This window comes from Macadamia integrifolia, chromosome 13 (genome assembly GCF_013358625.1).
Source record: "Macadamia integrifolia cultivar HAES 741 chromosome 13, SCU_Mint_v3, whole genome shotgun sequence".
Taxonomy (NCBI): domain Eukaryota; kingdom Viridiplantae; phylum Streptophyta; class Magnoliopsida; order Proteales; family Proteaceae; genus Macadamia; species Macadamia integrifolia.
In genome coordinates, this window is record NC_056569.1 from 26,457,949 (window position 1) to 26,471,366 (window position 13,418).

Below are 13,418 nucleotides of genomic sequence, written 5' to 3' on the forward strand. Positions count from 1 at the left end.
GAAATGCACCCTGCTCTTCTGAAATCGGCCGAGGAAGGAGAGGTTCCAGTCGCATCGCCATAACTTTGGAAATAATTTTGTAAAAGAAATTGCCCATGCAGAGAGGGTAAAATCTATCCAGTGTGTTTGCTCCCTCCATCTTTGGAATAAGGACCAGGAAATTATTATTGACCCCGTGGGGCATCTATCCAGTGCTAAAGAATTGTCTCACCGCATTGCACACTTCGACTTCCACTAAAGACCAGCAATTGTGAAAAAAGGCACCAGAGAATCCATCAGGGCCCAGTGAGCTATCCGGGTCCATCTCCCACACTGCCCTCCTTATTTCTTCATTTCCAGGGAGGGAATCTAACCTATAACAGTCCATTTGGTTAATGACTTTTGGGATATTATCCAGTAAATCTGCATGGGTCTCTGTGGGAGCTTCTTTATGAAAGCGCTAAAAAAAAATAGACAATATACTCCCCTATCTGATTTTGCCCTTCCACCATGGTACCGTCCGGCCTCTTGAGCGCTCTGATTGTATTTTTGTTTCTTCTCATTTTGACAGAAAGGTGAAAATATTTGGAGTTTCGATCACCAACTTTTAGCCATCTAATTCTTACCTTTTCAACCCAGATTTTTTTATGATTTTCCAAGGCCTTCACCAAGTCAGTCTTCGTATCAGCTTCCAAGGGAAACAAATGGTCGTTCATCCCTTCTCTCACAATCTGGTCATGAATTTGGTTCAGGGCCGTCTTCGCACCTCAAGCTCTCTATCAATGTGAGGGAAGGCTGATCTCACCCAGGTCTTCAAAATCCCTTTTAGCCGCTTCAATTTGGAAGTGAGAACAGCAATAGGGGGTCTCGCAATCCATTCAGACCAGGACGATGCCACCACATTATTAAATTCCTTGTGGTCCATCCAGAACTGATGGAACCGATATGGACAGTTAAAGGGGCGCTGACTAGCAATTGCAGTCATCAAAATCGGTCCATGATCTGAAGCTATTCTAGGCAAAACCACTTGAGAGGAGTCTTGGAAAATGGTTAGCCATTGCTCATTGCAAAAGCTTCTGTTAAGCATTGTAGACACATTACCAGTTTTTTGATTGTTGCTCCATGTAAATTTTCTCCCACTCGAAGGCAACTGCGAGATGAAGCAAGAGTCCACCATAGCACTGTACTCCGCAACAGACCCCATGCTGAAGTTTCTTGGGCCCTTCTTTTCATGAGACTGAAGGGTAGCATTAAAGCCACCAACCATTGCCCACAGAGTGGGAGTGATAGGAATATCCGCAACCAAGTCCAGCCAAAGATCTCTTCTCTCCGCCCTAAAACTGCTAGCATGGATGAAGGAGACTTGCATTTGGGTGAGGTCCCAACTCAGAGAGACCGTAATATGCTGAGAGGATTTTGAGATCACAACCGGACAACCCAGATTTCTTTTCCACATAATCCATAAATTTGAAATTCTCCCTATTCTATTGTTAAAAATAAATTTATTGAAAAAACCTAACTTATTAAAAAATAAGTTTGGAAAATCACTCACAGAGACCATTGGTTCGGCGATACAAAGAAGGTCTGGGTCATTCTACTTAACTAAATCTCTTAAGGCACGCTTGCCGACTATCTTCTTTATTCCTCTTATCTTCCAAAAGAGAATCTTCATAAATTACTTCCTGGTACTAGCCTGGCGGTCAGACCTCAAGGCTTGCCCCGTCGCTGAATTAGCTTTTCCTTTCCATCTAGCAACATCATCAGCTCTTGTGAGAGCTTGGTCAAGCTCTGCGACTTCTTGGTGGTGAACAATTATCCTGCCTGCGTCCATATCAGACGGAGATATTTCTATAATCACATGCTCAGAGCCACCCCATTCCTACCCTCGGCCACTCCTTCCTCCTCTAGCCTGCTGTCGGCCTCCACGACCACCATTATATATCACTTTACTCTTGCAAGGGCGAAGAGTTCTGGCAGTATGAGCACCTTCCGCCTCAATCACTCCAAGGCTAGAAACGGACTCATCCTCTTTCATATCTTTGCTGTCTTGCACAGATTCCAGCGACTCTTTTCCTGAAGAGTAATTTTCTGACTCTCCTGGGTCAGATTCAGACCCATATCCACACCCCAAAGGATTGTCCACCATGGTCGATTCATGGGTATTCCTTTCTTGAGTGCATGGATCATGTAGACTAATTTCCAGGTTGTATTCATTCAAAACGTTCTCAGGAGAACCTTCTATATTTGACACATCCTCCCCCGTTGGAATATTATCTCTAAAGGGGGAAATATCCTTAAGGAGAGAGGATCTTTTATCTCCTTCCATATGAGGAGGATTGAGATGGATATCGCCAGAAGCCATGTCCGCATCACCTCTACCTCCACCGCCTGCAAGTGTCCAGTAGAGTGGCGTTCAGCGTCATCCATGTCTGCATGAGTTCGGTTTTGATTCTTCTTGGCTCTGCACTGCTCAGCAGCATGCCCCAATTTTTTGGAAATAGTGCATCTCCCTATACCATCTTCATACACAATTCATTGTTTGAACTAGAAATAAACCTCCTTGCCCGGCTGTTTCCTTTCGACCTGGATTTCCTCCACTCTGGTGCCGCTCATCGGCACTTCCACCAGCACCCTAGCATAGCTCCCCATAATACCATGCAACATCCTATGATCCACCTCCACTGGCCTTCCTGAGGCTTTGTCCATGGAGAGAAGAATTTTCTCGTGCCAATACTCCATGGGAAGTTCTAGATATCGTATCCACACCAGCTTGGTCTGAATAGGGTCCTCATGAATACTAAACTCCGGCTGCCATCGTTGGAATCTAATGACTTTCCCTTTAACTTTGACGGGACCTCTTTTCCACATTGAGGCCATGTCTCCCTCAATTTGAAATAGGAAAAGAATGAATCCTGTTCCCAACGGCGCATGGTTCACCTTACCCTTCAAATTCCAGACATTTTTTGCATCAGTCCTCACTTCATCCATCGAGACAAAGCAAAAATTAACCCGCCCAATCAAAGCATAAGAGAAAGATTGTAATTCCTCTTCGTATGCCTCCTGAGGAATAATGATCTTTGTAAGGGTTCCATCATGTATCGGATCAGGAAGATAATCTATGTTCGGCATAGTTTTCTTTGCTGCAGCTGCATAAGATTGTTTGCTTCCTCCATTGATCACCTCCTCCATAGGGTGATTCTTTTCAGCTAATCCACCAGAGACGACATTGTCAGTTTTAGAGACCGACGGAGGAAGAGAGTAGTGCTCCGGTCTCCAAAAATCAGTAATCCTCTGTTGCTTCCCTCTATCGAGTGGTCGATCACAAATCCCCCCATCCCTCTCAGAGCTTCTCTCTCCTGTGTTTTCCATATATTGAGAAAACACAATCCCTCTCTCTCTCTCTCTCTCTCTCTCTCTCTTTCTCTCTCTCTCTCCGATGCCTCACACTCCCTGTGGCTTGTTCATACGTCATCCCACATATTTTGTGGCCAATGCGTATCTTGACATCCAAGTACTTGAACGTTGCACATAATCCCCTTAGATGCCCCACAAGCTTTGTGAGTTGTACATAAGTCATCCCACATCCTCTGTGGCCAATGCATATCTTGACATCCAAGTATGCTATTAAACAAAAAGGGGTGACTCCAAGGGTAGGAGATGTAACTTGCACTACACGCTTTGTGGGCTGAATCCATAGAATGTCTCACATGTTCTGTGGCCAACACTTGAACCCATGGTCCATACAATCTACATCCCTCCTTGGCCCCAAAATCCTAAGTGTCAAATGTTATAGATCTCATTCATTATTCTATCATTTAAATGCACATCTGATGGAAACTATAACCAAGTGCACATTTTACCACATGAAATAATACATAATTTTAAGAACTAAGCAATTCATTTTTCATTCATAAATTTAAAAAAAAAATCTACACTTTACTTCATACACATACATCATATATTAGAGTATTTAAAGAGCATTATACTAACATATAATGTAATAAGAAAATCACAAAATTAGCCCTTACGCATCCAATACTACATATGATTATGTGAACAACCCCTAATTTAGATACTCACAAAGGAATGAACCAAAGTAATAGAAAAAAATACTAAATCATTCTTTAAATAGCTAGTTTATGACATAATAGATTTAATCAAGTCAAGAACCTAATTTAACCCCTAAAATCATGAAATCAAAATAATGCCTAATTAAATTGACAAAAAACAACAAATTAGCCCCTATCATAATAAAGCTAAAATGTGATCAATTTAATCAAGTGAATGTACCAAAACAACAAGCAGCTTCAGGGCAGGAGAGGATCATTATGGCTGGATTTGGTGGCTGATACTCCTCAAACTCCTACACCATGGATTTTTATTAGAGACTTCAATGCCTGCCTTCAATCTCACGAGAAACGTGGCCCAGGGAATTTCAGTATGGGGTTGACAGAGGAATTTGGAGCCATGGTTGACGCATGTCTCTTGTCTCAGGTGCCCTCGATGGGCAAGAAATTCACCTGGACAAACAATCATCGCAGAGGTAATGTCTGTTCTGTTCTGGATAGAGGATTTTGTAACAAATATTGGATATCATTTTTTTAGGACTGCTCTCAACAAGTCCTTCCTCGATTTGCCTTTGACCACTCCCCTCTGCTCGTGGTATCAAGTAGCAGCCAACACCCTCCAAATTGGCCCTTTCGGTTTAATAATTTTTGGACAGACCATGAGGATTTTGAGAAGGTTGTAGCTGAATCCTGGGGTGAGTGGGTTCTAGGTCCTCCTATTTTATCCTTGATGACTAAGCTCAAGTGGCTCAAAGGGCCTCTAAAGGCTAGGCGAAAGTGGCCTTTGCCCATTTTGAAAAGGAGCTTGACGAGGCAAAGAAAAATCTCTCCCAGGTGCAGGATGAGGTTGACAGTAATGGGATGTCGGATCAACTGTTCGCAATGGAGGCTGATGCTAAAATGGCTCAAGACAAGGCGTAAGATAATCACGAAAAGCTTTGGGCTGAAAAGATGAGAATCAGGTGGATGAAGCATGGGGACAGAAACTCTAAGTTTTTCCATTTGTTTGCTAAAATGCAAAGAAATAAAAACACTATCCAAGCCTTCAAAAAGCAGGATGGGTCGATTGTGGAAGGGCAAAATAATCTGGGTGAATATATTATGAAATTCTATGAGGGATTTCACAAAAATGCTCCTACTGTCGAGCATCTCGAGCTTCTGGATAGTATTCCGAGGGTCCCCCAACAAGTAGACATATTTCACCTGGACACTCTTCCTGGTAATGTAGAGATCATGAAGGCAGTGTGGGAGCTTGATTCTGAAAGCTTGCTTGGTCCAGACGGATTCTCTGGTAAATTTTTTAGAAAATGTTGGAGCACTGTGGAATGTGATGTTTGCAATGCGGTGAAAGCCTTCTTCAGGACTAGCCATATGCCTAGAGGCATTAACAACAATTTCCTAATCCAGATTCCTAAAGTGGACGGTGCTGAGGCCCTGGACAAGTATCGCATGCTGTGTATGGGAAACTTTTTCTGTAAAATAATTTCTAAGGTGTTGGCTATGCACTTAGAGAGATTACTCCCCAGACTCATTTTTGAAGAACAGGGGGCTTTTCAAAAGGGGAAGCTGATCCATGATAACATTAGCGTGGCGTTCGAGTTAGCAAAAGTTGATGTACTCAACCACGAGAGGGGATGGCCTTGGTCTAAAAATAGACATCAGAAAGGCATACGACACGATTTTATGGTCTTTCCTTTTTAAGGTGATGGAAAAGTTTAGATTCTCTGAGAATTGAATCACATGGTTGCATCAATTATTGGCTTCAACTAAGATATCAGTTCTAGTCAATGGAAGTCCATAGGGTTTCTTTGGCGTGAAGCAAGGATTGAGACAAGGAGACCCTATATCCCCTTTGCTTTTTATCATAGTGGAAGAGGTTCTATCTCGAGGCCTGGCGAGGTTGATCTAGCAAAAAGATCTTATGGCCATTCATGGCCTTAAAGGCGCTATAACGCCTGGGCACATTTTATTTTCCGATGATATTTTTATCTTCTCAAATGCTTCATCCAGGTATGTGGCTAATCTAAAAAATTTTCCTATGAAATATCAGGAGTTCTCTAAGCAACACATCAGCTTCGAGAAAAGCAAGCTCTTCCCAGGAAAAATTGCTCCGGCTCATAAGCAAGCCATCGTTAAGACTTTGGGCATCCCTATATGTAGCTTTCCAACTTGATACCTTAGTGTTGAGATCTTTAAGGGAAGAGTAAAAAAGGAGGCACTACTGCCTGTGATGGATAAAGTAAAGGGACGCCTTACTGGATGGAAAGGTAAACTTCTGTCGATGGCAGACAGAGTGGAGCTGGTTAGATCTATCATCTCTGGCATCCCTAATCATAGTTTTGTGGTCTATTAGTGGCCTTCTCCTCTACTTGCAACCATGGAAAGATGGATGAAGAACTTCATCTAGGCAGGGGAAGTGGATACCTAGAAAGCAATTACAGTGAAGTGGGATTCTGTTTGCAAACCGAAGAAAGAGGGGGGTTTAGGTATCAGAAGACTCAAAGACACGAACATGGCAATGTTGTGTAAATTGGTGTGGAGAATAAAGCATAAGAAATTAGTAGCCAGTTCCTTTCTGAGAGCCAGATTTGTGAAAAAAGATGGGTCATTTAATGAAGGTTGTCGGCCGTCGTCTATTACTCTGGGCATCAACAAGGTGTGGAAGACTATGGAGGCAAACGAACGATGGATTATTGGGAGAGGCGATCTTGCAAACTTCTAGAAATACAAATGGTGGGGCCCTAGGTCTATCCTTGAGGAGATCCAGACTCCTGACCTCCCTCCCCTCCCCTGTAATGCCAAGGTTAGCGATTTCATCAGGAATGGTGAGTGATCACTACCAGAGGTCAGCTCTAACTCACTCAGATAAATTTTCCTTGCAATAAAGGAGGTGAAGATTCCCAGTGTCCAATTTGAGGATTTGTGTTTATGGCAGCTATCTCCTATTGGTTCTTTTTCCACTGTTTTAGGTTGGGAGGACATTAGAAGAGCTTCTTCGGCTGTGCATTGGAATTCTTTGGTTTGGCATAAAAACCTCCCTCCAAGAATTTCTACCTTTGGATGGTGCCTAGCTCATGAAAGACTTCCAATGTATGAGCTTATTAAAAAAAAGGGAATTTTACTGGCCTCTAGATGTAGCCTCTGTGAGCAGGACGAAGAAAGCATGGAGCATATTTTCCTTCATTGTTCATTTTCCAAGGATATTTGGGAGAAGTTCACTTCTTCTTTTGGAATTCTTTGGACTGAACATGGGTCGATTGATAGCTTATTTCAGTGGTGGAAGAGAAAATCTAGATTGAACAACTTAAAAAATTCTTGGATGATAGGGCTTCCCATCATTGCCACTCAGATCTGGAGGGAAAGAAATATAAGACGGTATGAAGGAAAAAAGAGGAATAGGGTCTACTCCTTTCAATACATTTACCAGGATCTTGCTCTATATGCAGGGAGCTCTAAGGGTGAAGTGAAATTGATTACTGATATTATGTGTTGTAGAAACTGGGGCTAACGATTGATAACCCAAAGTTTGTGCTGCGGCTTGAAGTTCATTGGTGTAAGCCTCCGGATTAGTGGATCAAAATTAATGTCGATGGTAGCTCATTGGGAAACCCGGGTCGCGCAGGATTAGTTGGCATTGTCCGTGATAGAAATGGTCAGGTATGTAAGGCTTTTAGTATTTTTTTGGGTGCCAAAAAATATATGAAGCTGAATTTAGTGCTGTCATGGAAGCAATGCTGGTTGCTATGAATATGAATGCAAGGGGCTTATGGATCGAGTCTGACTCAGCAGCTGTGGTGTCTGCCACTCAAAAGCAGCATATCCCTTGTTTGCTTTACAAAAATGGCGATTTGCTCTCCCATTGCTTCAGTCCATTTCATGGAAGATCTGCCACTACTTCCGTGAGGCGAACACAGTGGCAGATTTTTTGGCGAAGAAGGCAGCTAAGTCAGGAGCCTCTGACTACTCCACATCATTTCCCAGTTATGTACTAGATGATTTAGTGAATGACGCCTCGGGTAGGCATAGTTTTTGCTTCTGCTAGGGCCTCGCTTGCTCCCTCTGCTGATGACCATGCCGTAGGTGGAGTTTGCAAGTGGCTGTAGTGGTTGTGAGCCTGCTTGATTTTCTGTTTTTTTTTTTTATGGATGTCTTTTCCTTTTCTTTAATAGGTTCCTTTAGGCAAAAAAAAAAATGAACTAAAACAGCCCCTACGAATCATAGACTAGAGTAAGATAAAATTTATTAAGTAAAATACTAAACAATCCCTAATCGTCAAAATCATGTTATAGATATTTAATTCAAATAGGAGCATTAATAGCCCTTAAACCATTAATATGAATAATAAATAACATGGAACATTTAGGAAGAAATTGATTTAATTAATTCATTGTGCCAACAGCCCCTAACATCATTATCAAAACAGTACCTAATATGGATCAAGTAGAATGGAATGAAAATCATTGAGTACTAGTACCAACATCCTCTAAAATCATCATTAAAACTGTATCTAATATGGAATATTTATATATATCATAGAATCCATCCATAATAACATTCAACAACCCCATAAAATTAGTATATATAATGTAACATGCAATATATATCAACAGTGTTTTAAAAGAAAATATCAATATACATACGTATATTTAAAAGATATTATCATGAAAACATACAAGAGATATAAATACTAGGAAAAATATAAGTGCACCAAAAATATATTGTCATGTAAACACACAAGAGATATAAAGACTAGAAAAATGCATGCGATATGACAACTACAAGGCTACAAAATCCTAAGCATTTATTTAAGATTTAAAAGGGTATAAAAACAAAGAAGACACGTGTGGAGAGAGTATGATGGTTGTCCTCACCAAATTACAATGTAGCTAGATTCACCCCTTAGATAAGGGTTTTCGAGCTCTTCCTAGGAGGATAAATCGGTGGTGGATGTAACTTAGGTTATAGGGTCTTTTTCTCCTTCTACTCTTCCTCTTCTTTTTCAATGGATACAGGTTGTAAGAAGATGTAGCTAGTCCATTTTCTCCTTCTCTTTTCTTCTCTCTTTTCTCTCTTCCTATATTTTCTTCTCACTTTTCAAATAGTCAAAATAATGATTGCCAATGGCTAGCTAAGCTTTGGAGAAAGAATACCAATCAACTTGTAACCTTCCCTAACTGGAGGTGTAAATCAAGGGATAGGATTGATGAGAGTTTTGGGTGATCAAATCACCACCCTTCAAAATATCCTAAATCCATCATATAAGTCATTTTCTTATCCTCTTTCCAATCATTCACCTACTTACCTAGGTAACTCATCAATTTGTCCCAAATCTAATATCTCCTTCCCAATCACTCACATACTTACCGAAACAATACATCAATTTGTCTCCAATCAAATATCTCCTTCTCAATTACTCATATACTTACCCACTCAAATTATCTCATTTTCAATCACTTACATATTTACCTAAACAAATTATTAATTTTTCTCTAATCAAATTATCTCATTTTCAATCACTCATATACTTATATAAGGAAGTCATCAATTTGTCTTCAATCAAATATCTTTTTCTCAATCACTCACATACTTACCTAAATAAGTCATAAATTTGTTTCTAATCAAATTATCTCATTTCCAATCACTCACATACTTACCTAAACAAGTCATTAATTTATCTCCAATCAAATATCCTCTTCCCAATCATTCACATACTTACCTAAACAACTCATCAATTTATCTCCAATTAAATTATATGGGTAATCTTACTACTAGGATGAGGATAATATCTAAGGGTAAATATCAAATGATTGATTGTCTAACTATCAAATCAATAATCAAAATAATATATATATAGACACACATATAAACACGTATATGTATATATATATATATATATATATAGATTATACCTTACATACATACATATATATATTAAAGATACAATTTGGTGCCTTTAGCGAAAAAAAGAAAAAAAATTACATACATATATATATATATATAGTAAAGACAATATATACATGAATACTATAGGATATAAATACAGGATAAAGTAACATTCAAGAGATAAATAAAATAAATTTAAATAAAATTTCAGGGGCATTACACAAGGTGATGGAAAAAGATGGGCGGATCTAGTCTCTGCTAAATCCTTGGAAAGGGTTGATGGGCTGAAGCTTGGTTTTGTGAAGCCTTCGAAGGTTGATGGGACATGGTGGGTCAGTGTTCTTGTTCTATAACTGAAGCTGATGTGAAGAGTTGGGAGAAAGCCTTGGTTGGGCACTTCATGGGGAGAAGACCACCATTTGAATTACTAAAGATGTCGTCCTTAAACAATGGAAATCATCTAGCCACGTTGATATGTTTATGCTTGAGAATCGTATGTTCATTTTTTGTTTTAATGTGGAGGAGGATAGATTGAAAGTTTGGGAAGGTGGTCCTTAGTTTGTTAATAGAAAACCATTGCTACTACGGCTTTGGAATCCGGGCATTGCTTTAAACAAGGTAAAATTGAATTCCATCCCAATCTAGATCTCCCTGCCAAACCTTCCCTTGCATTATTGGACTATTGAAGCTTTGAGTGCCATAGGGAGTGTGATAAGGGTCCCTATTACTTTTGATAAATGCACTCAAACCATGGAGCGATTGTCTTATGCAAGGATTTGCATGAAAGTTCATGCTGGTGATGAATTGCCGAGTCTATTTCTGTGTATGATGAGAAAGGGGCTGTCTTTTCTGAGTATTTTGTATATGATTGGAGACCCATATCTAGTAGTAAGAGTATGCTATTTGGTCATAATGCTACCCAAAGTGAGAAGGAACTTATTTCGGAAGCTAAACTGTAATGGGTTCGAAAGGGTGGACAATGCCCAGTGAGTCAACCAAAAGTGGTGGTGGATGGCAATAGAAATGAAGAAAACGAAAAAAATCCGATGGTAGTAGTTGAGGTTGTGGATCCTATGCTAGCAGCAGATGGTGGTCCTATGGAGGAGGTCCCATTAGCATTTTCTAATTCGAATTTAAATTCAAGAAGAGATTTGAAGGAGAATGATTCCACCCATAATTTCACTTCAGTAACAAAATGGAAGGAAGGTCAAAGTTTTACCTACCATAAGGGAGGAAATTGTGCATGAGAACTTATTTGCTATTTTGGATGAGGAGACAGATTTAATTCTAGCTCCTAAATCCAAGGAGTTATTGGTGTTAGATGATGTGGCTAAGTCTAGCAAGGAGGATCTTCTTTCCAATTCTGTTATGAAGGATAATTCATTGAAGGAAGATCGGCTAGAAGGTGATTATCTTCTTTTGAATTTGAATTCGAGTTTGAATTGTGATATGGTGGAGGGTTGCCTTTTAAGAAATGGAGAGAATATTCCATCAAATCTTTTTAATGATGAAACGTTGGAGGAGATTGCTCCCAATTCGGTTATGTGATATCCTACTTTCTAAACCCGGTCTAATTACCCATATTGACTTGGTTTGATCATATAGGGGTTGAACTGGAGCGAAGTGATGTAAGTACCATATGGAACATGGTAGCAAAAGTGACCTTGAACTCAGGTTGGCGCGACAAGACCGAGCGGATAGCAAGTGTATTATATGCACCCAAGCCTTGCATTTGTACGCACCACGAGGCCATATACAAGAAGTAAAGGTACGTGCTAGTAATTTTGGGTGCCTATGCGATCTAATTATAAATATGAGTTTGTCCCTATTGAAGTCCAAGTGGAACACTAGCAATGGGCTGACTAGAATGGTATACCCACCTGAGATATACCCACCTAAGATATACCCACCTGAGATATACTCACCTGAGATATAACCACCTGAGAATACCCACCTGAGATATGCTCACCTGAGAATACCCACCTGAGATATACCCACCTGAGTATGTGCACCTGGGATATACCCACCTGAGGTATACCCACCTGAGAATGCCCACCTGAGATGTACCCACCTATGACTAGAAGATATTTTTGGAGGCCCAGGTATAAAAGAGGAGACATTTATTATCTTTTCCCTCATTAATGATAGTCGGTCGGTGGGAGAGTAAAGAAGAGAGAGAAAGAAAGAAGAAAGGAAAAGGAAGAAGAAGAAGAAATAAGAAAGGAAATTGACCGTAGAGTTTCACCGGAGCTGGGTCTTGGTATTTTGAGCTCGGATTAATGATTAGCTCCCTGGGATCTTCGATTTGAGGTAGGTCTTGTACATATTCTAAGGATTCTTAGGAAAACCCCTTTCATAAATCACTTTTTTATTTTGGGAAAAGAACCCACTTGGATTCTGCTAATCCTACTTGGATAATCAAATCTAAGGTCTAATCGAAGGTGTGTACAATGATTTTGAAGGATTTGGAAGAAGTGTTGGTGAAGATCTAGAATATTTGAAGTTCTTGAGCTTAAGAAGTGAAATTTGGGGTTTCATTGGTGTTCTTGAGAAAGAGGTAAGAATCTCCTTTTTTCTTTTGATTTAATCTTAGATCTAGGTTGAGGATACATGATTGGACCTTTGATGATTGATTTGACTCACCAGATCGACCCCAAACAAGTTCCCCAAGCCGAAGAGAAGATGGAAAAAGATGATGGAAGAATTTTGTTTCAAGACTGGGGGGTGTTCCAGACCCACTTGTTTTTGGGTCTCTAGCCCACCTGAGTTCCCAGAACTCAATTTTTGAGCCTCTAGTGTAATCGGTGGGTATAAGACTGGTGGGCTCCAAGGCTCACCTGTCTTTAACTCATGCCCTCCTGTCTTTCCAATATGCCCAGAATGAGTCCAAATTTGATGGGTAACCCCCATTTATGATTCTAAACCAGATTTTAGTGTTCAAACATGATGATTTTGACCCCAAAATAGTGAAATGATAGTTCATTATATTTATGATAGGTTACACTCATTATACATGTACCCACACATCGGATCTCTTACGTGTTGGGTACAAGCACTGTGTACGTATACAAGTAAGTGGTGAGTGGACTCTGATTTAATTTCAGAATGTTATGCATCACTTAACATGTGTTAGTCTAGCCATGTCATCATGTCACTTATGTGTAGACTAGACATCACGTATGCCATATCATGCATTGTATATGCATTTACTTAACATGCTATGCTTTGCTTTATGATGAATATTCTTTCTGTCTTGATGTATGTGATGGAAGAATTTTATATGGACATGATATGCATGCTAGATTAGATGCCGTAGACGGCTTGGAAACGAGTGCATGTTGGCTCGTGGAATGGGATGCGGTGCTATTATGTAATCTACTATGCTCATATAGAAGCATGCGGCTAGGATTTATATACCTTTTTGTGCTACGACCCTTCCCAACAGGGGTTTACGTGTTGGGTTACTATTGGGGGGAAGCATCGGGTTAC

General features: G+C 40.1%; 1 protein-coding gene and 1 long non-coding RNA gene across 2 annotated transcripts in view; one reads left to right on the forward strand and one right to left on the reverse strand.

Moving 5' to 3' along the window:
- Positions 1-2,523: 2,523 nt before the first annotated feature.
- LOC122059137 lies at positions 2,524-3,348 on the reverse strand. Its single transcript, XM_042621826.1, has one exon. The coding sequence runs from the start codon at positions 3,346-3,348 to the stop codon at positions 2,524-2,526; it is 825 nt and encodes a 274-aa protein (XP_042477760.1).
- Positions 3,349-12,092: 8,744 nt separating this feature from the next.
- The window catches only part of LOC122058738, a 21,060-nt gene continuing 19,734 nt past the window's right edge, over positions 12,093-13,418 (forward strand). Inside the window, exons 1-2 of the long non-coding RNA XR_006133897.1 lie at positions 12,093-12,239; positions 12,392-13,007. This is a non-coding gene — a long non-coding RNA (uncharacterized LOC122058738). The remainder of the gene's footprint in view (positions 12,240-12,391; positions 13,008-13,418) is intronic.